This window comes from Furipterus horrens, unplaced genomic scaffold, assembly GCF_987537825.1.
Source record: "Furipterus horrens unplaced genomic scaffold, mFurHor1.1.pri manual_scaffold_5, whole genome shotgun sequence".
NCBI classification, from domain to species: domain Eukaryota; kingdom Metazoa; phylum Chordata; class Mammalia; order Chiroptera; family Furipteridae; genus Furipterus; species Furipterus horrens.
Genome location: NW_028327175.1, coordinates 158,862,060 through 158,888,031, shown reverse-complemented (window position 1 = coordinate 158,888,031; position 25,972 = coordinate 158,862,060). Strand labels below are relative to the sequence as shown.

The following is a 25,972-nucleotide window of genomic DNA, read 5'->3' as shown; positions in this document are numbered from 1 at the left end:
GAAATAAACTCAACTCACCATTAGTCAGGAAATGTGGCTAGAAACAACTTGCAGAGGCATAGACATAGAAAGAGAAAAAGGAGACCAGTGTTGAGTAATTAGGAAGATTGGAGTAAGTATTGTGGAAAATAATAAGAGATAATTTCTGAGACTATAAAAGTTCAGAACAACTTTGGTCACAAAGACTAGGAATAAATTTTGATGAGAACTGATGAGGCGCTCACGGCAAGAGAGTAGTGTGCAAAGGAGTGCTTAAGAAATCACGTCTTGGAATACAGCGGGCCAGGGAGAAACTGGGAGTTTCTAAGAATTTAGGGCAGAGACTTGGGAATGGTGGGGGTAGAACTTGGTGGAATTTGAGAACTAAGTAGAAGGCACAAGGCAGAAAGTATAGGTGTAATTTGTGGGGCTCCAAAGAAATCTGCTTTAGCAATATTTCTTTGGAGGAGGTAGTAGGGGTGGGGTGAAAGCTTGGTAGGGGGTTACAGTGTTAGATTTGTGCAAGGAAGAAGGGAGGAGGTGTGTAAACAAGTTCAAAGCCTTTATTGGAGAATCCAGGAAGGCAGGCTGAATCTGGAGTGACTGCAGCCCTGAGCAAAAACAGACCAGGGTTTTTAAGGGCTTTAATCCTGGGTAACAGAATTATGAGAGTCCAGGCAAGCATAGGGAACTGACTACAGGCTCAAACGGTTGATACTTGCAAAACCGGGAGAGGACTTTTCTGAGAACACAGTGACCACTGGCCACAGCCTGTTTTGCAAGGCCTGACACAGGAAGCAGGTCCTCAGCAGGCAACATGTCAGTCTCTAGTGGTAACAGACAGGGCAGAAATTGAAGGTCAGTGAGAAGCTCTGAGAAAGCAGAGCTGATTTGGTGGGAGATGGTGCAATATCAGAGGTTCCTGGAAAGAGTCAAGAACCAAAGGTTGGTTCTGGAAAGGGTTCCTCTTAGGGAAGTCAGAAGACAGCCCTTTGGGCGGCTATAGATCACTGGTCAATACAGGTCAATGGACGAGGGAGAGCTTTCTGAGTTGGTGGGTTTTGTGGGACATTCCTGCTGACTACGCTTCTCTTCTCGGCTCTGACCAGAGGGCCCTGAAAAGGAAAGCCGGCAGTAGTGAGTTGGGGGCTGGCCGGTCAGGGAGGGTTCGAGTCCCAGGCCCCGCCCCTGGCTTACGCCATCAGCGCGCGCCGAGCGCCAACTGTAACTCCACCCCGCCCGCGCGGCGGGCGGTGCCCTGTGAGCGCCAGCAATGGCCTTAGCCATAGCAGTCTTGGAAATTAAAGGCTGAAGCTCGCGACGCGGCCCTGGTCCTGATGGTGGCGGCGGCGGCGGCGGCGGCGGCCCTGGCAGCGGCCGACGCCCCTCCCGCGATGCCGCAGGCAGCAGGAGCTGGAGGGCCCACCGCCCGCCGAGACTTCTACTGGCTGCGCTCCTTACTGGCCGGAGGTGGGTGTCTGCCGCGGGTACCCGGCCATGCCGGGGGTGGCAGGGGCAGGTCGGATGCTCGTGGCCGCGAGGACTTTCTTGGACAGTGGCTACTTCATTCCCCTGCCAGATGTTTGACCTGACCTGCTGTAACCTCTTCTTAACCATCACTTGACTAGTGACAGCAGGGTCCTGGGGAGGAAGGGCCTGGAGCTGTCGTGGAGCGCCTGGGGAGGTGGAAGGGCTGAACCAGGCACTCATTTTTCAGGGTTGGATGGAAGAGAAAATAGGGAAGTCTTTTATAAAAAAAGACCCCGGGGTTTCAGTGAAACATGCTGGGCGCTCCTTTCTTTTGTAAAGACCATAGTTGACCGAGTGTAGAATTGGATTTTGCTGTTTGCTTAAGAGAGAACAAATAGCTTTTAAAACATGATTTGGAAATTGTGCAAAACTGTCTACAACCAAAACTGATTCCAGTGATTCTAGTAAACTCTGTTACAACTACTTGGCAGGTAGCTGGTGCAGCCCTGCAGTTGATGTGACTGTGGGCCAGAAGCTTCAGTTGTCTCTCAGAAATGTCTGCCTTCCCATAAAGAGGTGTTTCAATCTCTACCCTTTCTTAATTGCTTGTCTGGGTTGTCATCACTTATTTGTTAAGCGTCGGAATTAAAAAAATTCCACGTTATGCGGATTTACAGAAAGGTAATTATCTGTATGCTGCAGTGGTATTGAGTTTATTCTGCAGATAGAAAGGACATTCATTTATTCATACAGGAACACTTGAGTGCCTGCTATGTGCCTGTTACATGCTCAGTGTACATCAGGGAACAAAACAAAATCCTGGACTTTACATTGGTTTGGGAGAAGAACAATAAACACAATGAAAAAGTAAGTTATATAGTTTGTTACAAAGTGATGAATGCAATGGGTTGAAGTTAAAAGAAGAATGGGGCAAGGAAATGGAGAGGCTAAGTGGGTGCATATTAAATAAGATAGTCCTGATAAGTCTCATTAAGAGGATGACACTTGAGCTGACTCAGAGAAATGAGGGAATTTAGCAAGTTGATGGCTAAGGAGGAGCATTTCAGGAGGAGAGAAAAGCTACTGCAAAGGCTTCAATGTAGGAGAGAACCTCCTCTGTTCAAGGAACAGCAATGGCTGGAGCTAAGTGGCATTGATGGGAGAAGGAGGTTAGTGACATAAAGGGGGGCAAAAATGGAAGGACCTTGCATTCTCTTGTAAAGATTCTGACTTTTACTTGGAATGAAGTTGGGAGCCATTGCAGGTCTTGAACAGAGAAGTGATGTGATATGGCATATTTCAAAAGGATCACTTTGGCTTCTCTGTTGAGAATAGCTGTAGGAAAGTAAGTACAGAAGCAAAGAGACCAATTTGGAGGTTATTGCAGTCATTCAGATGTTAGATAGTGGCTTGGATCAGGTTAGTAGCAGGAGAGGTGGTAAAAAATTGTGATAATCTGGATACATATATAGGACTTTCTAAGAGGGTAGAGGTGGGGTAAGGAAGAGAAGTCAAGAATGACTCATGGTCTGAGCAGCTGAAAGGTTGAAGCACTCACTCACTGGCTGAAATGGGAAGGCTATGGTTGGAGCAGTTTTCATGATGGTTGTAGGTTGGGGGCAGATGAGGAGTTCACTTTTGGACGTTACCTCTTATGATGTTATTAAACATTGAAATAGAGTCATGGTACATGTTGGTGAGGATAACAACCGGGACTTTTATATGCTACTGGTAGTAATGTAAATTGGTACAACCACTTCAGAGAACTAGTTGGGCAGTTATCTGTGAAGTTAACATTTGTATGCCATATGGCCCAGCAGCCCCACTCGTAGGTATATTCCAAAATACATACTTCTGTTCATGTCTACCATATTCATGGTAGTCCGAAACCAGAAGCAATCCAAGAAACCAGAAGCAATCCAAATGCCCATCAATGTTATAACATAGTACCAACATATGATATAGTCATACAATGAAATACTACGCAGCATTGAAAATGAATAAATTACTGCCACATGCAACAATGTGGATGAGTCTCACAGCACGATATTGAACAGAAGAAGCAAGGCACAAAGCAAGCCATATTGTGTGATTTTATTTGTATAAAGTTCAAAAACAATAAAAACTAAGTCCATGTTAGAAGTCAGAAGGCCGATTGGTAATCTCTGAGGAGGGTCAAATAGTGATTATGGGAGTACAGAGAGGACTTTGGGGAGGCTGGTAAAGTTTCCTTTTTTGATTTGGGTCGTCCTTATGTGATTGTATTCACCATTCATTAAGTGACATAAAACTTGTGCACTTTTTTCTAGGTATCTAACAGTTAGTTACCACTTAAAATCTATTAAAAGGAGGAAAAGAATTGCAGACAGCAAGTATCAGAAACTGCGAAGGAATCTTGATTAAGCTGTGTATTTTTTAGAAGTTTGCATAATTTTTGTTTTGTTTTTACATAGTTTTCTTTGTTTTAAAATCAGGTTTATGAAGGTATAATTTATATACAGTAAAATTCACCCTTAATTTAAATGCATTTTCTACTTTTGATATTTTCAATTTACAGTGGGTTTCTCAGTATGTAACCCCATCATAAATCAAGGAGCATTTATACATACAAGATACTTTATAAAAGTGACTTAGTTCATTTGGGCTACTATAACAAAAATGCCATAATCTGGGTGGCTTATAAACAACAAACACTTATTTTTCATAGTTCTAGAGGCTGGGAAGTCCAAGATTATGGCACTATCAGATTCAGTGTCTGATGAGGACCTTCTTCCTCATAGACGGCACACTCTGGCTGTGTTTTCACAAGGTGGAAAGAGTCAGGGGTGTCTGGGGCCTTGTTTATAAGGGCACTAATCCCATGGTTAGTTGAATAGTTGAATCATATTTTATATAAATAAAGATGAAGGACCCTCAGGACCTAATCACCCCTTAATAGTCCTTCCTCTAAATGCTATCAAATTGGGAATTAGTTCTTTACATGAAATTGGGGGCTGGGGCACAAACAACATAGCAAAAAGTCTATGTGTTATTGCCTTAGAAGAATGTCAAGCTAGTAGGGCTGGCCTGTATGTATGTACTTTTGTACTTTACTGTCATCTACATGTCTGCACAATGGCGTGTGGTAGGCACCAGATACATAATTGCTGAATGTATGAACGAATGTTTGAATTTTATGGGCAAAAGTTGGTTATTTCAATGCAAAAGTTATACAGAAGAAGAGGAGGTTTCTTCAAACAGAGCCTTCCAGTTGAGTAAATACCTTCAAGTGTCTCCATAACCACATTTAGCAAGATTCGCAGTGTTCCTCAGGTATTAGAGGACAAATTTACACTTTTCAAACTTATTTTTAAGTACAGCATGCTCAGTTAAGTAAGTTACAGAAAATGATGTGCACATCAGTTCTACTGGATAGTTTTACTCATGGAGAGCACATTAAAGATCAGAGGGTATGTGTTGACTGAACAAATAATGATTTCTATCTGGAAAGAAATGGTATGCAACATCTCCCTGACCTCTTAAAATTTTTTTAGGTATTGCAGGATGCTGTGCTAAAACAACAGTTGCTCCTTTGGATCGAGTAAAGGTTTTATTACAAGCTCACAATCACCATTATAAACATTTAGGTGAGTTAATAAATGCTGAAGATAAAAATAAATGAAAACATTATCCATCTGTGAGCTTGGTTTCCATTTGTGAATTACAGTGAAAAGAAGATACAAAAGGGAGTTCAAATTTGGGGGCAGATTTTACAAGGGATAAATCTCTTACTCATTTTAATCTTTTCATTTGCCATAGTGGTTATAATTGTTTTAGGGTATTGATATCCTCCCAGAATCTTTGAATCATTGAAGTACTAGTGTTTGTTTATTGGGATTAATGTGTCACATCCTTGACAGATGCACATTAACAGCTGAGCCTGATTTTGTTAAAAAAATCCAATCAAGCCGTGGCTGGTGTGGCTCAGTTGGTTGGGCATCATCCGCAAACCAGAAGGTTGCTAGTTTGATTCCGGTCCTGGCACATGCCTGGGTTGTCGATTTGGTCCCTGGTTGGGGTGTGTTCGGGAGGCAGCTGAACATGTTTCTCTCTCACATCAATGTTTCTCTCCCTCTCTTTCTCCCTACCTTCCCCACTCTCTGGAATCAATAACAGTTAAAAAAAAAAAAAAAAACAAAAAACCGAATCAGCGATGGAGATAAGGTTTATTCCTTTAAACACAGTTAAATATGCCTTCTAGAAATCTTGGTATAAGCAGAACCCAATGCAATTAGTATATATGGGTAAACTTGCATTGTTAAAAAAATATCAAGCCCTTCCTTACTTGTTCCTTACAAACATAAAAATCAGCCATTTAATTAACATGGACAGCAATAATAAATCATTGGTTAGTAAGAATTTTTTATAGCCTTTTTGGAGGGCATTTTGGTAAATTCATCAAACAGATACATACTCTTTGGCCTTGCAATTCTAGTTCTAGAGGTTATTTTGAGGACGTACTAATCAGAAATGTGTTCAGAGATGTATGAGAATTAAAGCATTATATGGAATTGGCTAAGTTAAATAGGTATTATTTAAATAAATAAATAAGTCCATGTTATAGGTTACTTTGCAATCATAAAAAATTTAACAGAATATTAATTGATTAGGAACAATGTTTATAGTGTGTTAATTTAAAAATATTACAAAATGGTGGAATCATATTGCATTTTATATAAATAAACATGTGCTTGGACAAAAGGCTAGAAAGACAAATATTAACATTAGTGATTAATATTCAGTGGTATGATTAGAGGAAATATTTCTCCTCTAAGCTAATTTGTAACACATGTTGAACATACATATATTTTTCAATTAGAGGGGAAAAGATTTTTTAAAAAATTTAATGTGTTGTCCTGGTTGGGTAGCTCAGTTGGTTAGAGTGTCATCCTGATACTCCAAGGTTGTGGGTTCTGTACCTAGTCAGGGTACATACACGAAGCAACCAATCAATGCATAAGTGGAACAGCAAATCAGTGTTTCTCTCCTTTCTCTCTCCTCTTCTCCCTCGCCCTCTTCTCTCTCTCTAAAAATCAACTCTAAAAAATTAATATGGACGGAGACCAAGAAAGAAATTAGGTCAAGGCAACTAACTCATACCACTTCATTGCTTTAGTTTCATGCTTCAAAAGATAGGAATGATGAATGCTCTGCATGATCAATGCCACATCAGTATGGAAGGATGATTAACAGAGTAGATAAGAATAAGCCTTCCACTGTGGCAGCCATTGAAGAGCGGCAGCCATGGCTCTGCCCTACGCCATGGACGTGGGCCTCAACAAGGGTCACAAGGTGGCAAAGAACGTGAGCAAGCCAAGGCACAGCCACCGCCACGGGCACCTCGTCAAGCATGAGTTCGTGCGGGGCAGGATCCAGAGTGGTGTGCCATTGAGCTGCTCAAGGTCTCTAAGGACAAGAGGGCCCTGAAATTCACCAAGAAAAGGGTGGGGACACATCTGTGCCAAGAGGAAGAGAGAGGAGCTGAGCAATGTCATTGCAGCCATGAGGAAGATAGCAGCCAAGAAGAACTGAGCCCCATCCCCTCTGTGTAATAAAAACCTGTTCAGAAAAAAAGAAATGATTTTCATTTAAAAATGAAATGGCTATTTATATTTTATATTAATTGCAACTCACTTTATTGTCGGTATTTTTAATACTGTCTGTACTTAAAATTGAAAGAAAAAAGTTACTGCCATCTTTGTGTCCAGCAATAAATTCTGTATGTTCACAGTGTGCTGTCCATATATAGAAAGAATCAGACCTTTGCACTTATTAAGAGATTATATTAAACTGGAAAGGAAGGAAATTATTTTCTTTTGTTAACTAAATTGAGGGTGAAAGGACATGAATTATATTATCCAATATCTTGGAATGTTTTACAATGACCCAGCATGCCAGTGACTGAGCAGGATTGTTCTATTCCTTTAACCTCCTCCCCATGCTGATCTATATTGTTTTGTTTCCTGATTTGTAATCATTAGGTTACATAGTCATATTAGATTTCACGCTCTACAGGGCTGCAAGCCACGGGTTACAGTGTACCCTCTAAGGCACACAGAGTTTGAAATGGAATTCCTGCAGTGCTGTAGTATATGGAATTTCACGTATGCACCTTTAAAATGCACAAGCTGTAAAAAAAAAAAAAAAAAAAAAAAGTATACAAGGCATAAAAAAAGGTATTGTTGGCTTTTTATTTTCTTGAAAATATTTTTTTGCATTTTATTCTAGATACTTCCTTTTTTATATGTATGTATAAACATTTTTAAAATTTTGGTTTTTTAAAGCATGAGTTTCCACAGTTAAAGATGAAGGTGTGCTATTGACTAAAACTCCTACTTTAGCTTCTTTGTAAAAATCTGTGAACCACCTTTTTTCTTGGGGTTACGCTGCTGTACATTGAGCACATAGAGCAGTCCAGCTAATGCCTACACAGTATACTTGCATCAACTAGAGCTCTGCTTTACCTTGGTGTAATTTTTGGAAAAAAGAAAAAAAGTTAAAAATGTATGACATTGCTTTCAAAGCATCAAAAACTACTTTTTATTTTGACTCAAAATTATTGTGGCCAAATGCAAAGAAAGGAGTATGGTAATTAGAATTTCTCCTTCCCCCAATTCGCAGTTAGTGTAAAGAATTTTTTCCTGTAATATATTACAAATCTTTGATCTCCATTTAGCTTTTTACAGTCAAATTTGATATAAAAATAGGTAGATGAATCATAATAGGATTCTTTTAAAATCTTTACTTCTAATTTTGTTGCTTTTACATGTTATTTCTTTAAAATTTTTTAATGTATATTTTTACAAGCTCATAATTCAAGAAAATACAAAAGCAAAATGTCATCCTCCGTCTCTTATTCCCTCTGGAATCAAGTATTTTTCCAAGTTTCTTCCATTTCCTTTCAGCTAATATGTACATATTCAAGCATATGCTTATATTTTAGCAAATGTTAGTGCCTTCTAATCCTAGCTTGATATTAAGTAAAGATACAGAGAAAGATTTAAATAACACAAAAGCTTGGTATAACAGATACACTGGGGATTTTCCACCCTACAGGGAACACATATTCTTTCCAAATAATTTTGTAAAATTTGGAAAAATTGGTCCAGTGTTATGTCATAAAGAAAATCTCTGTAATAACTATATATGTTGTCAGATTGGTACGAGACTTACTGGGGTGATCACTTCATAAGTTATATAAATGCCTAATCACTATGTTGTATACCTGTAACTAACATAATATTGTAACATGTCAACTGTAATTGAAAAATTAAAAAATATTTAAAAAAATTTCAACCCTTGCTAGGTGACTCAGTTGGTTGGAGCATCGACCTGTATGTACACCAAAAGGTTGTGGGTGGGTTGGATCCTCAGTCAGATCACAACCTAGGTTGCAGGTTTGATCCCTGGTTGGGGTGTGTCAGGAGGCAACTGATCAATGTTTCTTTCATATTGACGTTTCTCTTTCTCCCTCTCTCTCTAAAGTTAATAAACATATCCTTGGGTGAGGATTTTTTTTAAATAAAAGAAAGAAAGGAAACTTCAGTTTATTTCCCAAAGTGAAAACAGATCGTAGGTTGAAAGAAAAAAACAATAGTTATCGCAATGGATATTTAAAAGCCATTTGAAAACATTCAACATCCATTTTTCATCTGTTTGTCTTTCTCAGTTATTTTGTTTTAGGTGAGATTTTTGTAAAAAGCATGTGGTTAAATATGGCCTTTTAACAGAATTTTAGAATCTTTGGCTTAAAAAAATTATTTTTTTCTTTTATTGATTCCAGAGAGGGGAAAGGAGGGAGAAAGTGAGGGAGAGAAACAGATGCGAGAGAGAAACACCAATTGGTTGCCTCTTCTTTTCTATTTTAAAAGTTTTATTTATTTATTTTCAGAGAGGGGGGAATGGAGGGAGAAAGAGAGGGAGAGAAGCATCAATATGTGGTTGCCTCTCACACGCCCCCAACTAAGGACCTGGCCCGCAGCCCAGGCATGTGCTCTGATTGGGAATCAAACTGGCAACCCTTTGGTTCACAGGCCAGCGCTCAATCCACTGAGCCACACCATTTAGGGCCAGTCAGTTGCCTCTTGCACCTGCCCAGACTTGTTGCCCATCCTGGAACCCCCAGGCATGTGACCCAACCTGGAATTGAACCTGTGACATTTGGGTCTGCAGGACAATGCCTAACCCACTGAGCCAGGGTGAGAATCTTTGGCTTTTAATAGAGGACTTGGTCATTCAGATTTTCTTTTTGGCTATCATCGAGTTAGTTATTCACTCACATTCTTATTTTATGATTTTATGTTTTTTTTTGTTTATTGTACTTGTCCTTTCCAGTTCCCTTCCTCAAGTCTTTCTCTCCTAGATTTCCTTTTTTAAAAAAGTACTCTTATCTATTTTGCTTCTGATGATCAAACAGTTTTAAAGAATATAATAAACATGTGGACCCACACAGAGCTTCGAAATAGGTATTAGTACAGTTGAAACCTCTTCTGTACTTCCCCTTCATCATCAGCCTTCCTGTCCCTATTAGGTAGTTGACCTTCTAAATTTAATTACCTTTAAATTGTTACAAATGCATTTGAATAAAATTAAACAGGATTTAACTTTTGCTCCCTCTTCAGCAAGGGGACAATGTCTTTAATAGAATTTCTTTTCTTGGGGTGTGTGTGAATATAGTTTTATTATTCATGCATATTGGGAGAATTTTACATATTATACATATAGCCATAATAGAATTCTTTTTACTAGACTGTTAGTCCATTTAGATACTTGCTTAGTAAAAATGCTTTTAGGATGTATTTTTTTCTTGGATGTTAGTAAGTACCTACAAGTTTAATTTCTGGGAAGGGATAAAAAGATTACTTGCATTCTTTTTTAAAATTATTTGTTTGTTTGTTTATTTTATTTTTAGAGAGAGGGGAAAGGAGAAAGAGAGGGAGAGAAACATCACTGTGTGGTTGCCTCTCACTGGCGCCCCCAACTGGGGACCTGATATGCAACCTAGTAATGTGCCCTGACTGGGAATCAAACCAGCGACACTTGGCTCGCAGGCTGACACTCAATCCACTGCCAGGGCCTATTACTTGCATTCTAAAATCCAAAATGAGCCTAGTGATTTACTTTCATATTTGATTGAATTTTTGTTTAACAAATTTGGAAAGGAACCTGAATTTAAATTGTTTAATAATGGAAGTATTTAATGATATGTTTACTGGAAATCTGTAATGCAAATGGGATTAGTGATTAACCTTAATAGAATAATAAACACATCAATATATAGGATCAGAATTTAGGCCTTTATCAGTATTCCTAATTAAGGTGTCCTAAGGATGAAAATTTGCCCCTCCCCCATTTAAATAGTTTCAATAGTTTTTTTATTTGTTTCTTTCATTTAGCAAAATTTTTTTTATCCTCACCTGAGGACATGCTTATTGGTTTTAGAGCAAGGGGAAGAGAAGGGTCGGGGAGAAAGAGAGAGAACATTGATGGGAGAGAAAAACACCATAAAAGAGAAACATCAATAGGTTGCCTTTTAGGGACCGAACTCACAACCTAGATGTGTGCCCTGACCTAAATCAAACTCGCACCTTCTGGTTTACGTGGTGACACTCCAATCAACTGAACCACACCAGCCAGGGCTAGCAGTATTCTTAAGACACATGTATCTGGGTCAGTCTGGGAAATCTTCCTTCATCCTTCCAGATAGTGTTGGTCATCTGCACTGCAATGTATGGACCTTGAATATATTTCTGTTGTTAATATTTTTAGATAGCTGTAGTTTAATATAATTTGTGATAATTGTAAATATAATTTACTATAATTTGTAGCTGTTGTTGCTATAATGTTTTTTATTTTTACATGTGGTATATTTATATAATTTGAACAAGTATTTTAAGGAGTATTAACTTACTTGGAAATTACTATTCATGTAATTTCTCAAACAAAATTATATTATGAATAATGGCATTAGTAATCTTTATCTGTGATTGTCATGAAAATTTGAATTTAGATCGTTTTCTTTGTCTTAATAGTATTTTTCTTCTAAAAATAGGAGTATTTTCTACATTGCGTGCTGTTCCCCAAAAGGAGGGATACCTTGGCTTGTATAAAGGGAATGGTGCAATGATGATTCGAATCTTTCCCTATGGTGCAATCCAGTTTATGGCATTTGAGCATTATAAAACGGTGAACTTTTTATTTTGTTTTCTTCTTTTGTGTTCTTAACTATCATACTTAGTTGACAAGGTATTTGCTTTGGCCTTTAAAGTTACTTTGGAGGAATGGGTCAAGTAATGCCTTTTTGAAGGAATAAAACTTGTGATTAAAATTTTAAATTAACTTGGTTTTAAAGTTATCTATTCCAGAATTGTTAGTAATTTTTGAGTAAATTCTTTATATTCACACTTATGAAAAAGAGCCAAAGTATTTTTCAAGTAGATAATAATAAACCCATAAAATATTAATAGCTCTTTAATATATATATATATATATATATATATATTGTTTGTTTATTTGTTTCTCAGTCATAGGAGAGGAACATTGTGGCTTTGGATTTCTTACTAAATAAAATAGCGAAACCATAGTGTAAAAATCTGTTTTTAAGTAATGATCTAAGTTAACAGCTTTTCCCATCTTACTCATTGATCAGATATCTCTTTTCTAGTTGAGTGAAAGTTTATCCTCTCAGACATCTGAACACAGAAATGGGTTATGTATGTTAACTTTCATAGGGTATCTTAAAATGAAAAGTAAACTGTAGAGATGGGAACAACATTGTAAGTTAGTCTGTCAGAATGGATGCCTTCAATATATGAAGACTTCATTGTCTATAGAAGCATTTCATTCCTACTACTCCATTTCACACTTTATATGTGATCATCAACATGTTGTATATTTGGTACTTCTAAGCTTAATTGCTTCTGTAAAATTGCAAAATTAGAGTGGAGACTACAGAGAAAATATCTGACCTGTTTATGATGTGATACAACACTGTCCAGCTTCATAAAATTTTGTTCATATTTCACTCACACTTAATATTTTCTTTTTACTAGTTCTGTAACTCTTTTGAAATAAGTCTTCATTATTAAACAGTGAAATGGGTAGCAATTTAAAAATATCTCATTTAATCTGATGTTTTTGTTTCTAGTTAATTACTACAAAGTTGGGAATTTCTGGTCATGTACACAGATTAATGGCTGGATCCATGGCAGGTAAGGGGAGTGGGTTTATTCTATTTCTGACAAATTTATTTTCTATTAAAATACTTTGGTTTGGTGATATGTGTGATATTGATTAACAGCATACATTTGTTATCTTTCTATATTCAGTTATTTAAGAAATCATTAATATCCTGACTGAAAAAGAGTATTTTACAGTGGGAGATGGTAAGGAATAGTCTAAACTTGCAACTATGTGAAAAACATACATTTCCTTTGATAATTCTCCTTAAAATGTTTATTTTTTTCTTTCAAAAAATTTAAAAAATTATACTGACTATAGTAATACCCACTCCTGTATAATAAAAATAGTTTCATTTCCTAAAAGCAATTACTGTTAGCAGTGTCTTATATATGCTTTTTTCCTAATATTACTTGATAGGATAAGAACTTTTAATTATCTCTGTATATAGCAGTACATAGATCTTATTTTGTTAAAGAATTGTGTTACAGTCATTTTTTTTAGAGGTCAAAATTTTTTTTTTTTAGAACTGTTACATTCTAAGGTATGAATGTACGTAGTTTATTTAATTAGTCCCCTATTGATTGACCTTTGGGATATTTTCAGCTTTTGTTTCACAAAGAACACATTGTACTTGTGTGACTATGTCTATAGAATAAATTTGGAGAAATTATTTTATTTATCAAAGGATATGTATATTTAAATTTTGATAGGCTTTGACAAACTGATCTCCATAATGTTTTCAATGGCCTTTTCCCCTACATACCATACCAACACTGGTTCTTATCAAATTTTTAATACTTGGAAATTTTATTTATGAGTAGGGTTGATCAGCTTTTCAAAGTTTTAATGACCATTATATATTTCCTACTTTCTGCCTTGAGTTGTTTCCATTCTTTAAATGTTCATTTTTATGGGTTTTAGAATTAGGACATTAGTTTTCTTTTCTGTCAAATATTGCTAATATTTTATTTCCCAGTTTTAGATTTGTCTTTTCACCTTATTTGTGATTTTTTTTTTAGAAAAATCATCTATAAGTTGTTTTTACCCATCTTACAGATATTTTACATAGCCAAATGTGTTAGTCTTTTTCTCTGTGACTTCAGAATTTTATGTTATGTTTATAAATGCCTTCCCCTTTCTAAGATAAAACATTTAATCATGTTTTCTTTGAAAACATTTTTATATAAATTTTTTATGTTGATCTTTTTAATATTTTTATATAAGGAATGAAGTGAGGATTGAATAAAATTTTTTTCTAAATGACTGGTCAGTTGTACCAACATTATTTACTCAATAATTTATTCTTTCCCTGATTTCAAGCACCTCTATCATATAATAAGTTCAGTGAATAACAGTTAAGAGAAGAAGTAAGGATGTGTATAGTGATATTTAGCAACAAAGATGTTCATTGTACTTTTATTTATCATAACAAAGGGTGACTTAAATATGTAACAATAGAAGAGTAGTTAAAAAAGTCCAGCTTTTCACGAAAATGGTGTCCAAAGCGAAGAAGGAAGCCTCTGCCCCTCCCAACGCTGAAGCCAAGGCAAAGGCTTTGAAGGCAAAGAAGCAGTGCTAAAAGGCGTCCACAGCCACACAAAAAAGAAGATCACCCACTTTCCAGAGGCCTGAGACACCGCGGGTGCGAAGGCAGCCTAAAAATCCTCTGAAGAGCGCTCCTGGAAGAAAAAGCTTCACCACTATGCTATTAAGTTCCTTCTGACTAGTGAGTCAGCCATGAAGAAGATAGGAAACAACAGTAAACTTGTGTTCATTGTCAATGTCAAGGCCAACAAGCACCAGATCAAACAGGTTGTGAAGAAGCTCTGACATTCATGCAGCCAAGGTCAACACCCTGATCAGGCCTGATGGAGGGAAGAAGGCCTATGTTCAACTGGCTCCAGACTATGATGCTTTGGATGTTGCCAACAAAATTAGGATCATCTAAATTGAGTCCAGCTTGCTAATTCTAAATAAAAATTTTTATTCTATTTAAAAAATTCCATATATCAGAAATCTATGCATTCATTAATATGCTTTTTAAAAAATATTTTATTTATTTACTTTTAGAGAGAGGGGAAGGGAAGTAGAAAGAGAGAAACATCAATGTGTGGTTGCCCCTTGATGCTCCTAACTGGGTGCCTGGCCTGCAACCCAGGCATGTGTCCTGAGAATTGAACCAGTGAACTTTCGTCCGCAGGTGGTGCTCAATCCACTGAACCATACCAGCCAGGGCCATTCATTAATATACTTTTTGTGGAATATTATTTGTTTTTATTTTATTTTAAATTTATTTTTATAGAGCTGAAAAGGGAGAGAGAGAAATATCAATGTGTGAAAGAAACATGGATCAGTTGCCTCTCCCACATCCCCAGCTGGGGACCTGGCTGGCAACCCAGGCATGTGCTCTGACCGGGAATTGAACTAGTGACCTTTTGGGTCACAGGGCAGCGCTCAACCCACTGAGCCACACCAGCCAGGGCTAGAATTGTATTTATTAACAAAGAGGATATTTACTTCTTAAATTAAAAGCAAATTACAAAAGAGAACGTTCAATATTATGTTTTATTTTTTGTTTTTTTAAAAAGTAAGTACATATATAAATATTCATAGAAAAATTCTGCAAGGCTTTAATCAACATGTAATTTTTTTTTTTTTTTCTGCTAATGGAAGTAAGATCATTGGAAGGTGATATATCAAAATCTTAATTTTATCCCTGACTAGTGTTACTCGGTTGGGTGTTGTTCGGCAGAGCGAAAGGTCACTGGGTCAGGATACATGCCTGGGTTGCAGGACCTGTCCCCGGTGTGGGTGCACATGAGGCAACAGGTTGATGCTTCTCTCTCACACCGATGTTTCTCTTTCTTTCTCCCTCCCTTCCCCTCTCTCTAAAAGCAAATAAATCTTTTTAAAACATCTTAATTTTAGTGGTTGTCACAGGGTTTGTAGGATTTCAGATAACTTTTTTTAGTTATTACTTTAATCATGGTCTGACATACTCCATGGTGGTATCAGGTTTCCATAACCAAGATTTTGTATCATGCCTTTGTGAGTACTAGCAGTGGCAGAGAGAGAAGTGTGTGTGACGAGAGCATCTGTTATTTGGCCTTCTGAGTGAATAGGCCCCTGCTACTCAGTATACACAATTAAATATTCCATTTGTTCAAAAGCTCTTGAGATCTTCATGTGTTTGTTGTATGGTGGCAAGAGGAATGCAGTCAGATGTGAATGGGTAAGCTGCAAAGACAAGAAAAAAAAATCTTTCAATAAATGTTGGAAACACTATAGCCATTGATAATTATCTTCCTGGTTGTTGAGACAACAGTCTTGGTCTTAGATGACAGGTCTTAGGAACTTAACAAGTACTACTTGTCAATAACTCTTCAGCCTTACCTTTATACCTAGATTTATGCTATTCCACCTGACCTATTTATCTATGGTTTTGTCTTATCCAATGTTTATTTAGCTCTTCTTGTCTTCTAGCTAGCTGACTCAAGTTCAATGAGTAGTAAAAATAACCAAGAATAATATTCAGAATATTTAGCAACCCATTTGTAGAGGTACTAACAAAATGGACAGGTTCTGAAGCCTCCATGTAACTTTTGTGGCTGGATCATGAGATGATGGTATGCAGGGTGGGTGGGGGGGAAGTTCTGGTCGGCGGAGAGAGCTGTCAGAGGCATTGTAGAGGACATATTGGGGAGTTGGAGCAACAGCTATTTGTCAGGTAGTAAAGAAGTATTTCAGTATTTTACACTGGCATGATGGTGCTGGTGAGTGACATTAGGTAATGTGTATTACACATTTGCTATGTACTGTTCACAGACCTGAGCCTGTGACATGTCATCTTTGGCACTTGACATGTATTGCATGGAACACTACTATGAGAAAAGTGTTATTTATTTTACAGATGAGAAATTTCAGTTAAGTTTCTAAATCTTAAAATGTATGATTTCTTATATCACTTTTTAATTTTCTGTCTCTTAAATTTAACTTTACAAGTGAATAGTCAAAATTTTTTGAGTTGTAGGAAAGATGAAGTAGGATTATGAATATGAGTTAAATCCTAAAGTTTGTATTATTTCCTTTTCATGACACTTGATTATTGACTAGCATGTTCATTCAAATGGGGTTTCTAGTTCCATTCTTCTGAAATGAAAGACATGTTAACATAAAGGTTTCGGTATATATTGGAAAACAATAGTTAACAAGAGGAGCTTCAATGATAAATTTTTATTTTTAAAGAAAAAGGTTTTAAAAATTCTAGCTATTATAGATAAGACTAGAGCTTCCATTATCCAGTATTTCTTTTCTTTCTTTTTTTCCCATGTTTAAGTAAGTTTTGTTTCTGTGATTTTAAATAGTTGAAATCAATGTTCTGGTTGAATTTATTTTTATCTAATATTTTTGCTCCTGTACCTTTGGTGGCCTTTGAATCTAAGTTTGAATTTTGTATTTGCCGAAATAGAAGATCGTATAGTATGTTTTTCACAGTAATTTCCAAAGAGCTCATTTTAAGTATTTTTTGGACTTTGACCTCTGACGGTGGGAGAGGTCATCGCACCTCACTGGACAGCTACCGCCCGCCTCAAGCTGGGCAGCCCCAGCCAATTAGGTGCCGTCTCGCCATGGCTCGCCTGCCCCACTGGGTGCGTGGGGATCAGAGAGGCGCCTCTCGAAAAGTGGGCCACAAAACACCCGCACCAGTTAATTCCAAGCAAACAACAAGAAAGAAGCCTCCGGCTCTTCGCCTCACTAGCTGGAACATCAGGACCATGTGCCCCGGACTTACTGCAGACCTTCCGTGGATCAAGGGTGCCAGGAAAACCGCTGTCATCGATAGGGAACTGGCACGACTAAACATCGACATTGCGGCTCTACAGGAGACCCGGTTGGCCGACAACGGAACTATCAGAGAAACCAACTACACCTTCTACTGGCAAGGGAAGTCTCCGGACCAACCAAGACAGCACGGTGTTGGGTTTGCTGTGAAGAACACGCTTGCTAACTCCATAGAGCCACCCACAGGAGGCACAGAGAGATTACTTACCCTCCGATTGTCAACAACTTTCGGCCCAGTCAGCATTCTTAGCGCGTACGCCCCAACCCTCTGCGCCACCATCGAAGAGAAAGAACAGTTCTACCATGCACTGGACGAAGCGTTATCCAAGATCCCCAGAAGTAACGCTCTCTATCTCCTTGGAGACTTCAACGCAAGAGTAGGAGCCGACCACATGGCCTGGCCCACCTGCCTTGGAAACTTTGGGAGAGGAAAGATCAATGAGAATGGTCAGCGACTGCTTGAGCTTTCGTGTCACCACGGCCTGTGCGTGACAAACACATTCTTCAAGTGCAAAGAGATCCACCAGGTGTCATGGAGGCACCCCCGCTCCCGCCATTGGCACCAGCTTGACCTCGTCATCACCAGAAGAACGGATATTGGCAGCACCCTCCTCACCCGCAGCTACCACAGTGCAGACTGCGACACGGACCATGCCCTCGTGGTAAGCAAGGTGCGCATAATGCCGAAGAGGTTGCACCACTCCAAGATGAAGGGTCGCCCACGCATCAACACCAGTTGTGCCAGCAACCCAGTTAAGACCCAGCAATTCATCAACAAGATGGAAGATGCACTCGGCGAGGGAGTGGCGGCAGATGACATTATCGAATCCAATTGGCCACGTCTCCGCGACGCCATATACAACTCCGCCATTATTGCTTACGGGAAGAAAGAGCGGAAGAACGCTGACTGGTACGAGGCTCACTGGGAAGAAATGGAACCCGTGATCGAGGCTAAGAGGAAGGCCCTACTGGCTTACAAGGTCACGCCCACTCCCAGTACACTTCAAGCTCTACGGGCTGCCAGGAACAAAGTCCAGAAGACCGCCCGCCACTGTGCCAACACCTATTGGCTAAACCTGTGCAGAAGCATTCAGGAAGCCGCCGATATAGGCAACGCACGAGGAATGTATGAGGGTATCAAGAAGGCAACAGGCCCAATCCCCTCCAAGATCGCCCCCCTTAAGTCCAAGACAGGTGAGGTCATCACTGACCAGGAACAGCAAATGCGGCGGTGGACCGAGCACTACCTCGAGCTGTACGCAACGAAGAACACCGTAACAGACACTGCTCTTAACGCCATCCCAGACCTACCAGTCATGGAGGAGCTAGACACCCCACCTACTGCGGCAGAGCTCAGCAAAGCCATCGACCGCCTCGCTTGCGGGAAAGCACCAGGAAGCGACGGAATCCCTCCAGAAATCCTAAAGAGCGGGAAACCAGTCCTGCTACAGCCGCTCCACCATCTACTCTGTCGCTGCTGGAAGGAGGGTTACATCCCCCAGGATATGAGAGATGCCAACATTATCACCATGTACAAGAACAAAGGAGACCGCAGCGACTGCAACAACTACCAGGGCATCTCTCTCCTCAGCGTCGTCGGCAAAGTATTCGCCCGGGTCGCTCTTGCCCGCCTGCAGACCCTTGCTTCCCGCGTCTACCCAGAGTCCCAGTGTGGCTTCAGAGCTGGCCGTTCAACAGTGGACATGATCTTCTCCCTACGCCAGCTGCAGGAGAAGTGTCACAAGCAGCATAAACCACTCTACCTCGCCTTTATCGACCTCACGAAGGCGTTTGATCTGGTCAGTCGAAGCGGACTCTTCAGCTTGCTACGGAAGATTGGCTGTCCACCACATCTGCTTGCTGTGGTCATGTCCTTTCACGACAACATGCACAGCACGGTGTCCTACAACGGCGCAACCTCTGAGGCCTTCCCAGTCAGCAGCGGAGTAAAGCAGGGCTGCGTCCTCGCACCTACGCTGTTCGGAATCTTCTTCTCCATGCTCCTCCAATACGCCTTTAAGGACTGCAGCGAGGGTGTCTTCATTCACACCAGATCCGATGGCAAGCTCTACAACCTGGCCCGTCTACGAGCCAAGAACAAAGTCAAAGAGGTGCTCATCCGTGAGATGCTCTTCGCCGACGACGCAGCTTTGACATCACACTCCGAAGAGGGACTCCAGCAGCTAGTCACTTGCCTTTCCCACGCATGCAAGGAGTTCGGACTAGCCATCAGCCTGACGAAGACGAATGTTATGGCTCAAGGCACAGGGACTCCCCCATGCATCACCATCGACGGGTACACCCTGGAGGTTGTCAACGACTTCACTTACCTCGGGTCCACCATCTCGAGCTCTCTGTCAGTCGACTTGGAGGTCAATCGGAGAATCGCCAGGGCAGCCACAGTTATGGCCAGACTGAACCGGCGAGCGTGGAACAATTCCAGCCTCACTGAGAAAACCAGACTGCGCATCTACCAAGCCCGCGTACTCAGCACTCTCCTCTATGGCAGCGAGACGTGGACCACCTACGCAAGGCACGAAAGGAAACTCAACAGCTTCCACATGAGGTGCCTGTGACGCATCCTGCATGTCGCCTGGCAGGCAACACCGAGGTGCTGAAGTGAGCCAATATGAGCAGTTTGCATGCAGTTCTTAGCGAGAGACGCCTCAGGTGGCTCGGCCATGTCAAAAGAATGGATGCAGGCCGTATCCCCAAAGACCTCCTCTACGGCGAGCTAGCAGAAGGCAAGAGGATGACAGGGCGCCCAAAACTGCGGTTCAAAGACATCTGCAAAAAGGACATGACACAATGCTCCATCAATCTCAACACATGGGAAGTTCAAGCAGACGACCGCCTAGCCTGGAGGCTCGCGGTCAGGCAAGGTACGTCACGCGCAGAGGCTGCGCGCAACGAGGAGGCGGTCCAGAAAAGATCGAGGCGGAAGCAGCGTCAACAGCAGCAACAACAGCCATCTGCCTTCACCTGTAACAAGTGCGGCAGGGATTGTCACTCCCGAGTCGGACTGCACAGCCATTCTCGGCGGTGCAGATAGACTCTCAAGAAGCTACGCCATCGTCTCTCGAGACGGACGGCTGACGACGACGACGACGACGACGACGACGACGAAACTTTTCTCTCATCATGCAACTACAATCCATACATATTGAATCTCAGTCACCAGAAAAAGAAAAAACTGGAGACTGAGAATCAAGGTTTGTATATTGAAGTAAGGGCTTCTTCTTTCCTCCTTCATGTTTCAGTTGTTTGAAATCAGTCTTAGTTCCTGTGGAACTAAGAATGACCAGATAAAGAAAAGAGGAAAAAAAGGAAGTTGTTAGAAACTAGAGGAGATGTGCTGAGTTCTACTTGCTGTCTGTCCTCTCTGGTCCACTTCAGTTTGGTGTTTTGGCTCAAGGCCAGCAGGTTGAAAGGACAGAATACTTCCTGAGATCCTCGCCAGCCTTCATTACATACCTGTCCTTTGACTACCTGCAGGTCATCCAAGCTTTCCATGTTTCATTTATCCATTTGTTAAAGTGGAGCTTACGGTTGGTCAGCTCCGTCTATGAAAACATTCTTAAAGATCTCAGGTCCTCCATAAATATGAGGTAATGTTATAAAAGCCTCCACATCACAGACTTGTTCCATGCTCTTCAGCCAGCAACCTAAATTCTTCTTTTTGTCTCATTTGTAACATAGGGACATTTTTGGTTGTAAATAGAGGCAATATTCAAAATACTTGACAACCAGTATGATATGGGCAGCAACCAATCAGGTCAGAAGCTGGACATCAGCAGTTAGAATTGCTGTATGGTGTGTCCAGTGATTATTAAAACAGATTACACACTTCTTTTGAGAATTTCAACGTGATTTTGAGGCACCTTTTCTAGATACTTTTATATTTAAAAGGGAATTCTATCCCCCTTGAGTCCCAATCCAGAATTCAGAAGCAGCAAGTTTCCTATGTATTTGGAGAAATTGTTCTTATGAACAAGTAGTCCAACTCTTGAATTTTTAAAAATCAGAACTTACTTTCTTTAGTTAATAGATTTGAGGCCTGATTTGTGCGTGAATGGAGTAGAGGGTTGGACAGGGTGGACAGAATGTTCAGATGTCTGCTTTCTAGGCCTTTGTCTAGACTTTCATCATGCAGTTACCTGAGACCTCTGATTTCCACATGAGACTATTGTACAAAAGCCATCCAAAGTCACAGTTTTTTCTTTTGTGTACTAACAGCTGCAAATGTAGTTCCTGGATGTCTTAATTGAATTTATCTCGTCATTAATATTTTCAAAGAGCATAATTTTAGTTACAATACTCATCAGAGATTGCACACAGCTATGGACAGGCGTATTTTAGTTATTTTCAACTGATGCTTAATTATGAGGCTTGAAGAAATGACAGGATATAGTAAGTAGAATTGAACTACCACGAACATCTACTCTAGGCCAATTTCCTTAACTTAGCTTTTATATTCGTGATGCTGCAGCCCTCCCTTTGTCTAAAGTATTTACTTGGAATCCATGTATTTTTAGTTGAACTTCAGTCTCTGAATGTGTATATAAATTTTGGATGCTATTCCCACTGTGGTAGCCTCAGATGGGGAAGGATGTGGGAGGAAAGCCAGCTCTGAAAACTCAAATCTACTTCCATATTCATTGATAAGTGGGGAAAGAAGGAGATTGATGAGAGTCAGCATATGCTCCTCTACTCCAATCCTTCGTTATCCAATTTCTAATATCTACTCTTCTCTCTACTGCTTCCTCCTTGTAGTGTTGGTTCTTTGTGAAGAAATCCTTTTTGCTTCTTGCTTGAGCAGAATAAAAAATTATGTTTACCATATTTTCAGAATATAATCTCCAAAATTTTAATAACCCAGTGCTGCAGATGGAGATGGGATCCAGGTTCTTGGAGGTTGTGAACAAAGAATTGGACTGACCACACAAGTACTGTAAAGCAAAGCAATCGGGAACTTTATTAAGGGGAGTACACTTCCCAAGACATAGGAGCAGGCCATCTCTGGCCAGGAAATGACTCTCTTCTATTGAACAGCTACAGGCTTTATTGGGTTCTTACTTAAGCTTCTACACATGCAATTTCCCACAATCCTCCCTGATTGCCCTCTCGGGGAGAAAACTACAATGCTAATTGCTATCAGGTGTCACAAGGCGATTATTGGAAATCAAGATGCTGACTGATGACAGCTGCATATCAGGATTTCCTGTTCTATCTCCTGCCTCACCAGGAGCATCTGTTTTTGTATTTTGATTAGAAATATAATTTGCCATAGAGGTGTTTTTTTGTTTTCTATTTAAGCATTTAGTAATTATGAAAGGTAATGTTAAACGCTTCTAAGCTTTCCAAATCAGCAAAATCTAGTTGCTGACTAAAGTATATTCTTGGGTTACCACAATTCCTGGGATTCTAGAATATAGAGATAGTAAGAGGATGAGACTTTAGGGACAGTCTCATCCAGAGTCTCAGTCAGTCTGAATTTTTCATAAGCCCTCAGTTTCCTTACTGAAGGGAGAAAAAGAAAAGTTTGCATATACGCAAAAATTGCAAGCACATCTCAGCTTGCCTGGCGAGAAGAATGGCTATTCTGCCAACCAGTTAGGACAGAGAATGTACCATTAACCCTCCCAAGTGCATTCACAGAGTGAGCTTCAAAATAGAATTATTTTATAAGTTTTAAGTGTGTGTATTTACCTGTGTGTAGATACACACAAAAGTTTGCAATACATATTTAGGTGGTTATTACTGGAGGATGAATATATATTTAATTTTTTTGATTGTCTTTATTTTGTGGTTTTTCTGCATTAAATATACATTTCTTTGATACTTTACGAAAATAGATTTTTTAAATTAAAAACTCAGCTGGGTATCTTATGGAATTTGAAATCATATTGATGGAAATCTAGAAATTAGTATTAAATTTACTTATCAGAAGATCTTATCCCTAAAACAGCTTGCTTCTATTTCCTTGGACATAGATAAATATATACTTTTTAACATTTTATTTACTTTTAGAGAGAGGAGAAGGAAGGGAGAAAAAGAGGGAGAGAAACATCAATGTGTGATTGCCTCTCCCACACCCGCAACCGGGGACCTGGCCTGCAACCCAGGCATGTGCCCTGACTAGGAATCAAACTGGCGACCCTTTGGTTCACAGGCCAGCGCTCAATCCACTGAGCCACACCGGCCAAGGCAGACATTTATATTTTTATTATGTTTAGTCAATAACAAATTTACCTAAATTCTAAAATAAAAATTATGATAATGTTTAAAAAATTTTTTAAATGCCTTTATTTTATTTTTATAAGAGTTTTGTAGGTAGAAAAAGCATCTCTATTTTAGATTTAGAGAAAATAAAAAGTCAGCTATCTTGCTTAGTGATATGGAGATAGTTTTTGCTTCTGATATCTTACCTTGGAATATACAAGTAATAGAATTTAAAAAATACTCATGATCTACTTACACTGTACTATTTTGGTGCTAACAATATAACTTTACAGTGGGAAGAACTTGAAAAGATTTTTACAAACTGACCCTTTGTTTACAAGGTTTTTTTTCAGCTGATGATCTTATGATATAATTGCATCAATATCACCTTTGATTTCATTGGTTTTTCATCATTGCTATAATTTGAAAACAAAACAGATAGGAAAGATACAGATAGATCTTCTGTATATATGATATGATGTAATGAAAGGATAGAGATATATATATACCAAAATATTTGTTGCATATTTAAGTTTTTACTCTTTCAGGTATGACAGCAGTAATCTGTACTTACCCTCTTGACATGGTTAGAGTACGCCTAGCATTCCAGGTGAAAGGGGAGCACACTTACACAGGAATTATTCATGCATTCAGAACAATTTATGCAAAGGTTTGTATTTACTTTTCTTGTCTATATAACGTGTTCTTTTATATTTAGGAAAATAGTTTGATCATTATCTAAATAATTCTTTTATTTATAAATAATAATAATTATGAAGACACATCTGTGTTTCAAGATTGGTACCAGAATAATTTTTTATTATAATGTAATGCTTTTTTCTTTAATGTTTAACAACATGAGAGCAATCTAATCTTACTTCTGTTGTTTTCTTCACTCAAAAGGAAGGTGGTTTCCTTGGATTTTACAGAGGCCTGATGCCTACTATATTAGGAATGGCTCCATATGCAGGTATGTTTCAAATTTGGCAGACTCTTGGTTTTTTTTTTTTTTTCCTTCTAAGAATGATTTTTAAAGGTTAGCATTTTATATCTTAAGTCACTAATCTGTCAGAATTATTTTTTTTACTCTTGAAAGGTTACCGTTTGACTGGGCACCATTTACTAAGTAATCAGTCTCTCCATTCTCCAGTGATCTTCAGTGCTACTTTTTAGAACAATAATAGATGCAGTTTTTTTCTGATAAGTCTTCATATTTGGTAGGACAAGTCCCCTGACTTAATGCTTTTTTTTTTTTCCGGAATGTACGGACTATAGATATTTTGCTATTCCACATACTTTAGCATCAGTTTTTGATGTTGTACAAGAACGTTGTTTGGATTTTGAATGAAATTTCATACAGTTTTTGGACATGTTTGCTAGGTATAGTCATAGAAACCTTATAAGCTTTGTAGTGTTTTTTAGAAAATTACAGTGTAAGTTTATTGCTTGATTTAATCTTTATGTGATCCTCTAACTTGCTGTTATCCTACTTGTTGATATTACAGACAGCCACCATATTACTTGTAGATGTTTTGAGTTTTCTGTGTGGGCAAATAGTATTATTTTTCTTACTTCATTCTAGTCCTTATTTTTTTTTAAGTTTATTTATGTTTGTCTTATTTTACTATACTAGCTAAGAGCCTACAGTGCAGCAGTGAATAAAAGATATGATCCCGGGCATTTTGGCTATTATTTATTTATTTTTTTAAGTCTGTAGAGTTATATGCTTGAATCCTGTATTTCTTTTTTAAGATATATATTTTTTAATACTGTGAATTTGTTGTCATTTTTATTTTATTTATCTGTTTTTAGAGAGAGGAGAAAGGAGAAAGAGAGGGAGAGAAACATCTCACGCGCCCCCAAATGGGGACCTGGTGTGCAACCTAGTCACGTGCCCTGACTGGGAATCAAACTAGCAACACTTGGTTCGCAGGCTGATGCTCAATCCACTGAGCCACAGCAGCCAGGGCCGGCTATTACTGATTTTAAAGGGAACATTTCTAATACTTCATTTAGTATAGTGTTTACTATAGTGTGTAGTAATTATCAGGTTGAGGAAGTTTTGATAAGAATTTTTATCTGAATTGGTGTTGAATTTTATCAGATATTCTTTTCTCTATTTACTGAGATGATCATACTGTTTTCTCCTTTAATCTTTAATGTGGTGAGTGATGTTAACAGATGTTAACCCAAATTGATTGTGATATAATGATGTTTTTATTTCCTGTTGGATTCAGAT

General features: G+C 39.0%; 1 protein-coding gene and 1 non-coding gene across 2 annotated transcripts in view; both read left to right on the top strand.

The window, feature by feature from the left end:
* The first annotated feature begins 1,227 nt into the window (after positions 1-1,227).
* SLC25A16 (solute carrier family 25 member 16) overlaps positions 1,228-25,972 on the top strand; it is a 34,007-nt gene continuing 9,262 nt past the window's right edge. The window contains exons 1-6 of the mRNA XM_090279421.1: positions 1,228-1,449; positions 4,983-5,075; positions 11,540-11,673; positions 12,635-12,698; positions 24,282-24,403; positions 24,637-24,703. Coding sequence (XP_090135547.1) covers positions 1,317-1,449; positions 4,983-5,075; positions 11,540-11,673; positions 12,635-12,698; positions 24,282-24,403; positions 24,637-24,703 — 613 coding nt within the window. The 5' untranslated portion in view covers positions 1,228-1,316. The remainder of the gene's footprint in view (positions 1,450-4,982; positions 5,076-11,539; positions 11,674-12,634; positions 12,699-24,281; positions 24,404-24,636; positions 24,704-25,972) is intronic.
* Positions 7,850-7,973, top strand: LOC150010185 (U4atac minor spliceosomal RNA). Its single transcript, XR_016511602.1, has one exon. It is a non-coding gene; the product is annotated as a U4atac minor spliceosomal RNA (small nuclear RNA).